A 12,792-nucleotide genomic window follows, 5' to 3' on the forward strand; every position below is an offset into this window, starting at 1 on the left:
GGCCACTGCCTCTCCCAACAGAGCAGAAGAGTTTTGTGTTGTGCATAGCAGGGGTGGCACAGACTGGTTGTCATTCACCCTGGACATTTTAGTCAGGATGGGAAATCGACACAGGGCTGGGCTCCCTACACTGAGCCCCAAACATACCACCAAACAGAGTGACTTAGTGTGTTGTATAAATAGAGCCAAGATGCAAAATCAGCATGTTCAGCTCTGAGAGGCCAGAAGGGTTGAAAGGTAGGCACGTAGGGAGTGCATCCTCTGCAGAGTGGCAACTCTTCAGGTAGTCAGCAGTGGGGCCTCACCAGAACTGGTAAGAGATTGCAGTGCCAAGTTTACTATTTTGGAGACCCATCAGTGAAAACTTCTACCACCATCAATATCATCATTTATGGGGGATCACAGAAATTAATTCATTGGAGGGGTGTGTGTCACAGCATAGCACAATTTGAGAACTTACTTGATTTTCCATGAAGTTTGATTCTGCCATTGATGGGGAAAAGACTTCCATCTTAACCTGATCATACAAATCAAGAGTGAACTAACATGTTCAATCAAATTTAACATCAAGGATCGATTATCATCATCTACAGCTACTTTTTTTTCTAACTAAGCGCTGTCTTGCTTTAATTCATTAAGTAGGAAGAAAATATAGCAAGTAAAATGTTTGACCTGAGGTGTGAGGATCAATTCTGACACAGTAGTTACTTCTCTGCATATCTATAGAAAGAGCAGTTTCATTTAAGTCTGAAAATGTCTGTGCCATGCCAGTAAGTGGTTTAATCTAGCAAGTGTGGAAGTAAAATATAGATGAATAATTCACAAGTGATTCAACATAACCTTTGCTAGTTTATTGGTATGACAACAGTAAGTCAGAAGCAGATTTGCTTCATAGCATATGACAAGCATATTAATTTTTTTTCCTATTGTCTCTTATTTTTCAAATCTTCAGTTCAGGTGTGAATTTATTCAGGCAATTTCAAAACTTCCAGTCAAGAGCCTTCCAGGGAAATGCCAAGTATCAGCAATGGATGTGCAAAAGCAGTTTTTTTTTTCCACAGAATAACCGTAGTAGTATAATAGGAATAAGTTATTATAATTCAGAGTTTATACAGAATTTCATTCAGCCCTACAGAAACAATTCAGAAGAAAATATATTCAGTAGTATTAAAATCTCAGAGACCAGACATTGTCCATTATATAGTCATATGGAAGGCTCAGTTTTTTCTCTGAAGTACTCTGGCTATTTCTAATGACAAATAATTGCATCATGATAACAGCCATTTATCGTGTTTTTAAATTGTAATAATACACATTATGGTGAGGGTGAAGGAATAGAATTATATTTTTCTATTATGTTTAAGATGAAGTAGAAGTACTCATTCAAAAGGATAAGACTCAGGTTCATTTTGAATATCACTGTATTTTGCCTGCTTGGTATTTGAGTGGAAAGTAGCTACCCTTATAAGCACACCCCATTCAATCACTAGCCTGACTGAAAATCAGATTTTGGCCTGGCCCATTTCTTTAGGTCACTTATAGTTGGCATCAATCATTGATGTGGTGCATTGAAAAGGATGGATTGTCACCTGCAAGTTAGCCCATTTCCAGGGCCTGGCCTAGATAGTTGCTGATGGAAATAATAATTGTCTTCCATTAGGATGGCAGTGCTGCAGGTAGCCTGAATGGCTATGCTGGTATCATTAATTTCTTTAGCTGTCCATGATGCCCATTTGCACTTTACATTTTATGGTGCAAATGGACAGCTAAGCAGTTTGTCTTCTTCACAGGGGTATGATATTGTTGTAAACTATGCTCATGTCAACCATGAAAACATGCTACTGATTAAGATGCAGTTACTGCTATATTTTACACGTATTCACAGCCATGTGCTGGTTCTTGGGCAAATATTTCTGCATATTATAGCAGCACAGAAGCTCAGCCATATATAGACCTCTGCTGTTGATGCAGTAAGATAGGAAGATTTGCTATGATATCTTATAGAATTCAACTCTGAATAAAGTTCCATATCAGTCAGTGGCCCATAAAGTCTCCAACAGCAGTACTGCAGAGAAAAAAGTATCCAATATAAAGCAAATTATAGGTGGAAGGTTTTGCTGTGTGTACTTATAATGAAGAGCAACTAAATTCTGGTTGGAGTCAGCAGAATGCATTGTTGTTGTTGTTATTATTGTATGTTGGCTCTCAGGTCATCCTGCTGTGATTGAGGAGGAAGAGGAGGAACTATCAGATCTTTCCAATCTTATAAGGCCATATAACAAAACACAGCAATGCTAGATATTCCTGATATAGAAATGACACCAAAATATTTCAGTGATTGTATCAAGTGCTCTATTTCAGATCAGGACAAAAGACTCCCAGATTCATAGCAATGATGGCAGTGTTTCTTTTAAAATGATAGAGATATTTAGCAGGTCAAGTTAATTACTCTTTAGTATGTGGTTTGGAAATACTCTGATTCAATAGTTTTAAACCCAGCAACTGGATTACTGAATTTCAGAAAGAATACTGGCCTAAAAAAAGAATGCCAAAAGATAACCTTTCTGCTTTGTTTTTAGTTGAAATGAATAGTCAAGTTGAAAACATAGAAGAGCCTACAGAATCACAGACAGAAAATTAATCTCAGGGTAAGTTAATTAATATTTCCTTTCCATTATATGCTATACATTTTATTACAGCTGTTCCACATGTAATATTCATACAGATTTTATAGCCAAGAAAGCTAATGGTATCTCTACCATTAGCCTAAAAATATGAATCTGACTTGACTTCCCAAACTTGGTGAGATCAAGGACTGTGTGCAGATGAGAATGTGGGGTCTCCCAGCCTCTTGCTTCTTTCTTCTACTAGACCCAGTTGCCAAGGGGTTAATGAGGAAAGGAAAATAGAGTAAGCCAAACTGCAGAAGATTTAGACCTACCAACTATGGCAACAGCCAACAGAGAAATTCCCCTCACTACGCACAAATGAGTGCTACATTTTCTGTACTGATCCTTATAATATCTGATGTGGGGATGGGGCAGGAAATGACGTGTGGCCACTGAACTTGATATAGAACTATACCTGGGAAAATGAATGAAGCTTAAACAACTTTTGATTGAAGTATCTTTTTATTGATGGAGCAATGTGGGCTCTTTTTAGGCAGCTTCATAAACAAATTGCTAGAAAGAAATGGTCAAGCAAATTGGCCATTTCTACCAGCTGAAATTAGGTTTGGCTATTTGAAATCTATATTCAAGACGCAGTCAATGTATGTTCTGAGAATGTCATGCCCTTGGCTGAGCATTGCTGAATGCCACTTCTAACTACTGAACTATTTGGCTTTAGAGAAACTGAACTTATAAGCGATTGCAGGGTTTGATTACATGAGAAATGAGACAGAACTCACCAATATGGTCATAGACAAAAGCAGCTTGATTCCTTGGTAGACAGAAACCGAGCCCTGAAAAAACCCAATTCCCTGTCACATCCTAATTATAAAATCCAATTTTGAAATCCCTACCCAAGATAGTGCAAACAGAATCACAAATACATTTTGTTTCTTTTCCAATGCTGATTACTCGATGCCAGTATCATATACCACCAAGATGAGCTATTTACACCTATAATGGGATTTCATGTCTCTCCAAACCAAATATAGAAGCTTTGTAACAGTAGCAGTTCTGTCACAGAGATTTTAGAATGTCTTATTACTGGGTGCACTTCTTTGTCCTTGTCAGTATATTGACAGTATACTGCAATGCTGCCGATGGGAGGGAGAAATATGAGCCGCAACAGCCTCCATTTAAAAAGTTGTCAAGAAAAAAAAAAGACACACCAAATTAAAATGCTGCATTTGAAATTCTTCTCTTCTGTGTCACTGTCTAATTCATGCTCGCTCGCTCTCCCCCAGCATTTCTAAAAATTAAGCTGCCACGTGCTTGCCATTTTAGGCATAGTTTCAAAGTTTATTACCTCCACTGGTGAGAAAAATATAATTGGTTTCTATAAATTGCTTTTATCTGAATGGAAATGCTATCTTTCTTATTGGGTGGTTTAGGGGTGAACTAATGTACTGTATTCTACAAATGCAAGATTTAGGGCAGCCTTCCCAAATCCCAAAGCGTAATCTGGAGGATGGCAGATTGGGAGCTGGGAGGTTTTATATGAAATGAAGTAGTGCCAGGAGTAATAACAGACTTGTTGGCAGTTTTCTTAGCTAATATGGTTGGGTTTTTGCAAGGCTCATTGAAAAGGAAGCCCTGGATTTCCGAGTTGCTGAAGATGAAAGCCTTCATCTGGGCTTGCTAAAGATTAAAGAGTAAATTTCATCTTTGCTCTGCTCCTGTCCCTTACTATCTCAAGTAAAAGTCATGAGTTGGGGGTATCTGGGGTTTGAAATATCACTGTACTGAAGCTGACGGAGATTGTAATGAAAACTGATTTTTCATTGCCTTGCATAGCAAGCAAGAGAAAATTGCCTTACATACCAGCCCTTATCTGTAGAGTGGAAGCTTCACTAAATTCACTGATCTATTTTCAGGTGCCTTTGTAGAAGCCTACAGTCTTAAGGGTTAACAGAATGTTTGGCTATGGTTGTGATAGCATCCATATTTTATGTCTACACACACATTTGATTTCTTTTAAAGGAAAGTTAATTCAAGAATGTGTGTATGTGTGTGTGTGGTGATTAGATAGATAGAGTAGATGATAGATGATAGATGATAGGTGATAGGTAGGTAGGTAGGTAGGTAGGTAAGATAGATAGATAGATAGATAGATAGATAGATAGATAGATAGATAGATAGATAGATAGATAGATAAAGATAGGATAGATGACAGAGAGACAATGAGAAAGAGAAAAAGAGAGAGATGATAGAGATGACAGAGATGATAGATAACCAACTATAAAATAGGGGGTCATATCATATCCAACTGTGGACAAAAACCTCCACAAGCAGAATGGGGAAGAAAGCAATGTTTGGCTGTAACCTTTCCTCAAAATTTCTAAACAATTGCCCAGGCATGCTGCTGCTGAGTACCTTCTGTCAGTGGCATGGCCACAATGGTCTAACTGGAGGTGCTTTGGTGCAGATTGAAGGGCCACAAAGGCCTGCAGAGGGAGTGGACCCTGGCCAAAAGCATCCCAGGGTAGGCATCTTCTGCTGATAGTGAAGCTGTAGTTGGATGGAACTTGCCATTTTGCTCAGTCATTTCATGGATCACTCTTATGAAAGGCTATTCAATTTACAGTTGTAATATTAGAGGTAATAGCAGATGTTTCTCTGCACTGTATCTTGTATGGAACTTTGCTCTACAACCATAAACAGAGAACCAATACATCCATGCCCTCATCCCCCGGCAGGCATCTTCTACAGTACTGGCACAGTGGAAGCAACTGGATGCAACTCTTGGTAAACTTACATAAAACAAGACCATGGGGAAATAAAGAAGTAATATGGATAATTACAGATTCAGCCAATGCAGTGGGAGAAGAGATGCAGATAGCAGGAAATAAAGCAATATAATTGCTTACCAGTTATAAAAAAAGATAATGACATGGGAAAGAAGGGGGGAGGTGGGGGGAGAAAGGGAGATGAAGGACTTCTTCATGCCTTCAGGTACGCCAGCATCTCTGATTGGGGGGAGGAGGAGAGCCCAACAAGATGGGAAAGTGTCAGAACAAAGAATCCCTTTCATTCGAGACCTTTCACAGAGGCTGATGTTATCGCCTTGATCAAAAAGCTTTTCTCTGCACTCAGGGAACTTTAAGCAGACACTAATTGGATCAGCCATTTAAAAACCCTCCTCTAATTAACATTTATATACTATTATGTGATGTTTAGCAGATTTCTCCCACTTTAGCTCCCTCCCAGCCTTAAACATTTAAACTTTTGATTGCTAGAAACTTTCAGTTGTATCAAAAGTGTGTATAGTGCCTACTGCTCTAGGCACATACAATAAAAATATTTCTTTCTGCAATAAAAATTGCCACATAAGTTGTAGGACACAGTGCACAACTGTGTGTTTCAAGATTAATAACAGCTGCTAAATAATACTGTAGACATGTGAATTATATTCTACTTCCTCTGTGATGATGTACAGAAAGAATTGTGGTTTCTGCCATAATATTCCCCAGAATGCAGTTCTATATTGCATGATAATCCTGGTAGGTAAAACTTAAAAAAAAAAAAAAGAAAGAAAAACTTTGGAGATGATTCTAGTCTTATTGTAAGATGAACACCTACATCCATAAACATCTATATTTATGCATTAATTGCAATCCTGATTGCAATTAATTACTTGCTGTTTGGAACCGATATCCCACTGTTCCATCTACATAGCTGGCATTCATCAGAAAGGGTAGGCATGCTCAGGTCTAGAGGAAACTTTCTTTCTTTCTTTCTTTCTTTCTTTCTTTCTTTCTTTCTTTTTTTCTTTCTCTCTCTCTCTCTCTCTCTCTCTCCTTCCTTCCTTCCTTCCTTCCTTCCTTCCTTCCTTCCTTCCTTCCTTCCTTCTCCCAGTTATTTTAATAAGAGCTATTTAATCTGGTTCCCTTTCTTCCCGGAGAAACTGGGGGAGAGTAGCATACATTTCAAGAGTAGTACATGGTTTTCTGTTATGTAAGTGGGACGATCTTTAAAAAAGCAAATGGTTGAAAGATGAATTAGGGCTTCCTCCCAGACCATAGGTTAAATAATTATATTCTGAAGAATAAATCCATATTCAGTTGATGATTGGCCGTAGTTACCAATCATTTATGTATCCTTTCCAATGAACAAACTGACCTTGCCTTTAAGGAATTTAAACAGTTGTTAATGTCTCCTCCTGACTACTTTAGAAATGCCAAATCTGCTGCTCTTCCCTACCTTTGCTTTGCCATGCAGTTTACCACTGTGGTGACATGCTTGCCACTGATACAGTCTTAAAGACATTGGTCTCTAGCTTTGTTTTTCATTGAGTACTTTTGATCAGTGCACACATATCCACATGTTTGCAAGATTAAAATTGGAGAACTGTGGCAAAGCGTTCGTGCTCAAATTCCCAAGTTTTCCCAAGTTTCTCCAAATTAAAGAACATGTTGAAGCAGAATGCAGGCAGAGCGAATCCACAGAAGGTGGAAAACACAGAGAGCACTTCCTGCACATGTTTTCTAAAACAGAAACCCCAGAAACAAGTAAATACAATGGAGATGCCTTGGTTATCCCCTCTGCAGTGTAAAATGTTCAGGATAATGTTTACGCCATCAGCTCCTCCTTTTCTGTCTCTACAGAAGACGATGACGAGAGAAGCAAGCAGGAAGTGACCGAAGATCTGCAGTCACTAGTGCATTATGTGACGACATTCTGACTAACAGACAGCAGCACACCATGGAGTGCAAAATGGGGAGGGGGAGGGGAGGGGAGGGCAATTAAGGGATACGACTGATGCTTTATATTAGCTTCTCTTCTCCTGTTCCGTTGGCTTGGTAGATAACATGAAGCTTCTCCACTATGGGTTGTAGAGTCTCGGTTTAGATTTCTTTGCCTCATTCCTATCTTTTCTGCCACTCCTTTTGAAACCCTAAGGCCCTGTTCTTCTGCATATATATTGTTAGCTTCTAAATACTGTTTCTCGGTTGCAATTCCTCTTCAAGGTAACATGTGCAAAGGATATGTTAAGCATTGTCCTTCAAGAGTCTGAGGGTTTCTTTGGAGTGATCACAAAGCACTTACATCTGTAGTTACTCCCATCAAGTAAAGATGCTGGCAGTACTAGTATCCTTGCCACATTGGTAATGTCAGCTTGCCAATGCTAGTGCATAAACATTTCAGCTTGTTAGACTTTTCTTAATGCTAGTATAACTGTACAAGAATTAAGAGTGAATAGATATGTTAGTGTGAATAAAGATTTGCGGGTCACTAATGTCAAACACCGCAGCCTGTCCATTGGAGGCTGACAAAAACACTTCCAGTCATGTGGCTGATACCCCATGCAGAGATTCTCTATGCAAACCAAAGGCTGAAAAACACTTCTACATGTAGACTGTCCATAGTCAGACTAAACATATATTGCAATTCCTGCACAGAGTTGCCCTCACACAAAGAGTTATTCAGCCATCGCCAGATCAGAGCTAATGGCATTTGAATTAGCCCTCAGACTGTTTTACTCAGACCCAGGAGGATAACTAAGTTGCCCACAGACAGAATTCAGACGTGTGTTATGGAAAATACATCTCTCAGTGAATAAGAATCGCAGTACCGAAGGAAGGATCATCCATGTTCAGGAGTATAACTTCCTTTGCCCCAAAATAAGGACATGGATTTCTTTTTCCTGCTTGTAAGCATCCCAAGAGGGGGGCTATCTCTAACAGGCTAGATTTTTCATAGGACAATCAGTCTCCACAATTAACCAATTCCTTGCTCATCTACTCATGGCATGAAACCTTTTATCTACCTTAACAGTGTTTCTCCATAGCTCAATATTGCATTGTCTACTAATAGGTGGGCGCCTCTGGAGTATTTGGACATGACTAAAGTACTTATTAATTCCAGTGCCCTCTATGTAAGAGGGATTGCAGATATCCTGCATCTAGCACACGGTAAAATATGGCTTGTGGCTTTAACAATTTCATGTCTACTCTTGTTACAGTTTCAATTGCATGTGCACACTTTTTAAATACATAAAATGCAATTAACAGATATTGGTGATGAATGTTATACCATATGTCATCTGTTCTGCTAGCAAATGCTGTGCTCAACTGAAAAACAAAATTTTACATTCATTTTTCAACCACACTGTAAATTAAACTGATACCCTACTTGCAAGATTGAAAGAACACCCAGCATGTGTCCAAGGCTTGATATTCTGTAAACTAGTTTCCAACTGCTGTTAAAAACAATTACAGGAATGTTTTTCTGTATTATGAGATGCTGGTTTTGCTTAATTATGCGTATACACCATCTTCCAAACTTTTAAAAATAATGCTTTGGCTTACAAAAATATAACAAAGGTGTATGTGCATGAAAGGAAGCTGAAATTTACCAACCTTGCTTATTTGTAAATCTCTCCAACACAAATCTCAGATAAGGAGTACCCATTGTTTACGCTTACTCTAGAATATTGGAATATGAATTAGTTCATGACATATAATATGTAGGAAGATCAAAAAATGAAAATTGGTTTCAAATGTAATACATAACTTTGTTGCCTTATGAGCAATATTTACATATTTTAAAAATTGCATTCTGAAAATATGACATTTTCAAGTACTAATTTCTCTTGTCTTTTTGACCCATTCATTACAATGGTAACCTGAAAGATGCCTTTCAGTTACCACATAAGCACAGTGTCATCCAGATTAATAGGAATCTAGATTTCAATGAAATATATAAAATATTTGGTTATTATGCTTGTATCAATACCATCTGATATTTTTGATATGCTTACTAAGAATGTATTTAGTCCCCCATTTATCCATGGAGCTTTTGTGCCTCTTTTCTTCTCCATTCCTGCTTGATGGGTTTTTCCCCCCCGGTAGTTCTCTTTGTGCTAAACTGTCATTTGTAATTCAGCTTACTGTGATCGAAAGACTAGCTAACTGTCCAACATGAATTATCTCAATTCAACAGCAACAAAATCAGAACAAGTCAGGCAGCCTTCGGTGTGCGGAACTCCTTGCCTGATTTGAGTCATGCATGGAAAGGGATATTTTAAAAAAAACATCCAGTTATGTGGTACATGATGGTGGGGCTTAAAAAGAATTCTATCCTGGATTCCTTTGCATGCGAATTTGGGAAGGGAATGGATGGACACCAGCTGGGCCAAAATTTAGCTAGCAATCATCCTTCTCTGGAAAAAAAATCTGCAGGGAGAGTCAGAAGCCATCTTTATAAACTTTACAAGGTGGCCAAGAGGTCTCTCCTGGCTTTGTTTTAACTTTTAATGCTTCCAACATGCTTTCAGCATCACTCAGCTCTTTGAAGTGAAAGGACATTAGTGAGATATCATAAAATGTGGCATGGTCATATGGTCACTTCTGGGAATGCCAAGAAAGAAGGGAAATAGAGAGAAAAGGGACTTTTTGGTCACCTTGTAAAGTTTATAATCTAAAGGGAAACCTCTGTGTGTCTCCCAATCCAATCTGGCAAAATTTATATGGTTTTTAAAGTAAATACTAGAATAAAAATTTGGTTTTAGAATTCTGTTCCAAAAAGTAAACAGTTACAGAGACCAGACCGCCTGTGATCCACTAATCCCTATATAGAGGATAGTGAAAATGGCTTTCTTTACTGGTTCACATCTGTGCACAATGCCTTGCCTCAGGGTGTGATAGCAAAGCATGAAACAAACACTTAAAATAGGAAGGTGGCAGGATTATTCAGGCTAACTGTGCTCCACTGGGTTCAGGGGGCCTACTTGCATTGAAGTGTGTTTATAGTGGCAACAGACAGGCTTCAGACGGAGTTCATAATGTTCTCATAAGGCCTGTGTGTAGTTAGGTAAACCATACGTGCGTTAATTAAGTTCCCATTTTTTGGTAGCTTGTGCTATATAGGGACAAGTTAATGGAGTCTGAGTTGAAGTTGTTTGAGCATTAAATGCTAGAGAAACTCTTAAAACAGGAGGTTGGTGGTTTGACCATCCTTCTTCTGCCTCTATCATCCACTCGGTAATACTCTTCAGCAAATGTGCCTTTGGCTATGTGCACATATAGGCAAAGAATGCACAGCAAGATCTTGGATTGATCTCATTCTCTAAATGGCCTGTATTGAGATAGGAAGTTTCTTCCTGTCGAGTTGGCCACTGGCCCTTTTTGCTCAGTATTGTCTGCACTGGCTGGCAGTAACTCTCCAGCATTTCAAACAGATTAATGCCCTCTGCCCTAAAATCTTGAGCTCTGCAAGGAATATGCACCAGCACTATAGGTTTCCCCACATAAAGCCCTACAAGGAATGTATTGATCTTCTTTTGTCTGTTCTTGAAAATGACACCAGCTGAAAGATACTACTTATCCGTGAAGATTGGAACACAGTCTGATAAAGCATATAATAATAATAATAATATAATAATAATAATAATAACAACAACAATTTGCTTTCCCATTTTGTAATAGCATTGTCAACATTACAGAGCTCTAATTCATGTTTTGTTTTTCTCTGCTCACTTATCTTATGTATTTGAGCCCCTTTCATTCCCCCAATCCCCTTAAGCATTGTGGTAATTAAGTTTTAGAAAGGAGCAGAACGGAGGGCATTAATGAGACAAGAAGGGAGTTAAAAAAATAAGCAATCACACAGAAAGCAGCTAAAACTTCTACTAAAACTGAATGATCTCTGAAACAATGACCAAAATATTCTAATCAGAGAATTTTCCCTGGATTAGACTGCAGCCATTTTGTCTGACCTCATCACTTGACTGTTCCCAACATCTTCATTTTGGTTCTCACTGATAGTGGTGCTTCTCTCAGGTCTGAATGCTTTATCTCAGGATGCTCTCACCAAGTATGAAGCAAAAAGAGGACCCTTGGACTGTGGAGATAAAAAGATCTAATGACATCTCAACAGTCTGGTTTCCAATTCGACTGTACAAATTATGTTTTTTCTCATTTGGAAGTCTAGTCTGGTATGTGTTTGGAGAAAGATGCATGCATATAGTCAACCATGTAGATAATAATACTATTCACTTCCTTTCTTTTGGCTAGTCCTACCAAGGCACACCCTAATAGCAGTTGGAATCAATTTTGTTAGAACTTAAGGAAGCATGTACAGCAAATCCTGAACTGTGTGGATTTTTATATTAACACCACAAATTTACAGACACTTCAAGAATATGAACTCTCCCCCCTCTCCTCCATAGCCACCGTCACAATGCTTTGAGCAGTGAGATCAGAGGTCTGCCTCCAAAGAGGGGACTCTGCATAATATAAGTCTTCTGAGATACCCGTTTAACATACTCCTTCTACGCTGAGGGATGACATTCTGTAGCAATTCTTCTGGTACCAGACTCATCTCTTTTTCATGAAAGCATATAGAGCAGGCGGCCGATACATTATTTTCAGTTAATATATTAGGCAATATATTGCTCACTACAGCTAATTGTAAATCTTCTCCAAAACAATGAACCCCCCTCTTTATGAATTAACACTGTTCAGTTTATGCACTTGATCTGAACAAAATACATTGTCTCTATATGAAGCGCATGTCTGTTTGCTTTTAAAATGACAAAGTGAGCCAAATATGGTGGATATATTTTCTTGGGAAATAGGATTTTTGTGACATTTGTGATATAAAGAAAGTCAGAAAAATGTAATTCTCTTGATCAAAAATAAGTTTTTACTTCAATGCAAATAACTGTAGTATCTTGCTTGCAAAATACCTTCTAAGAAATGATACAAACTTCTATGTAGGGTTAACACAATCCTCTTTTGTTAATCTGCCATTTAAATGCTGGACTTGCTGATGAATCTGTTTGTTTTTTTCCTTTTGTCTGTGCCATGCATAATTAAAAATTCTAACAAACAATGCCTTCATACTAAAATATTCGTTAAAAGCAAAATCAGAATAAACCTTGAAACTGAATTGCTTGTGTTTTTCCCATATTTGCAAAATGTGTGTTGCATGGACTATTGAATATTGAGTGTACAATCTACCAATATTTCCAGGAAGAAACAGAGGGTATGTTCATAAGATGATCCTGGAGATGAGTCAAACATTGGAGGAATTATGAAATCTATAGAAGAAAGGATGATAAAGCAGATGTTATTAGACAAAGCACTGGTTTTTGCAATTCAACAATACTGGTTACACTGAG

General features: G+C 38.2%; 1 protein-coding gene across 1 annotated transcript in view; it reads left to right on the forward strand.

The window, feature by feature from the left end:
* The window catches only part of MACROD2 (mono-ADP ribosylhydrolase 2), a 1,156,239-nt gene extending 1,143,679 nt beyond the window's left edge, over positions 1-12,560 (forward strand). Inside the window, exons 17-18 of the mRNA XM_063316393.1 lie at positions 2,580-2,648; positions 7,274-12,560. Coding sequence (XP_063172463.1) covers positions 2,580-2,641 — 62 coding nt within the window. The 3' untranslated portion in view covers positions 2,642-2,648; positions 7,274-12,560. The remainder of the gene's footprint in view (positions 1-2,579; positions 2,649-7,273) is intronic.
* The last annotated feature ends 232 nt before the right edge of the window (positions 12,561-12,792 follow it).

This window comes from Candoia aspera, chromosome 1 (assembly GCF_035149785.1).
Source record: "Candoia aspera isolate rCanAsp1 chromosome 1, rCanAsp1.hap2, whole genome shotgun sequence".
NCBI classification, from domain to species: domain Eukaryota; kingdom Metazoa; phylum Chordata; class Lepidosauria; order Squamata; family Boidae; genus Candoia; species Candoia aspera.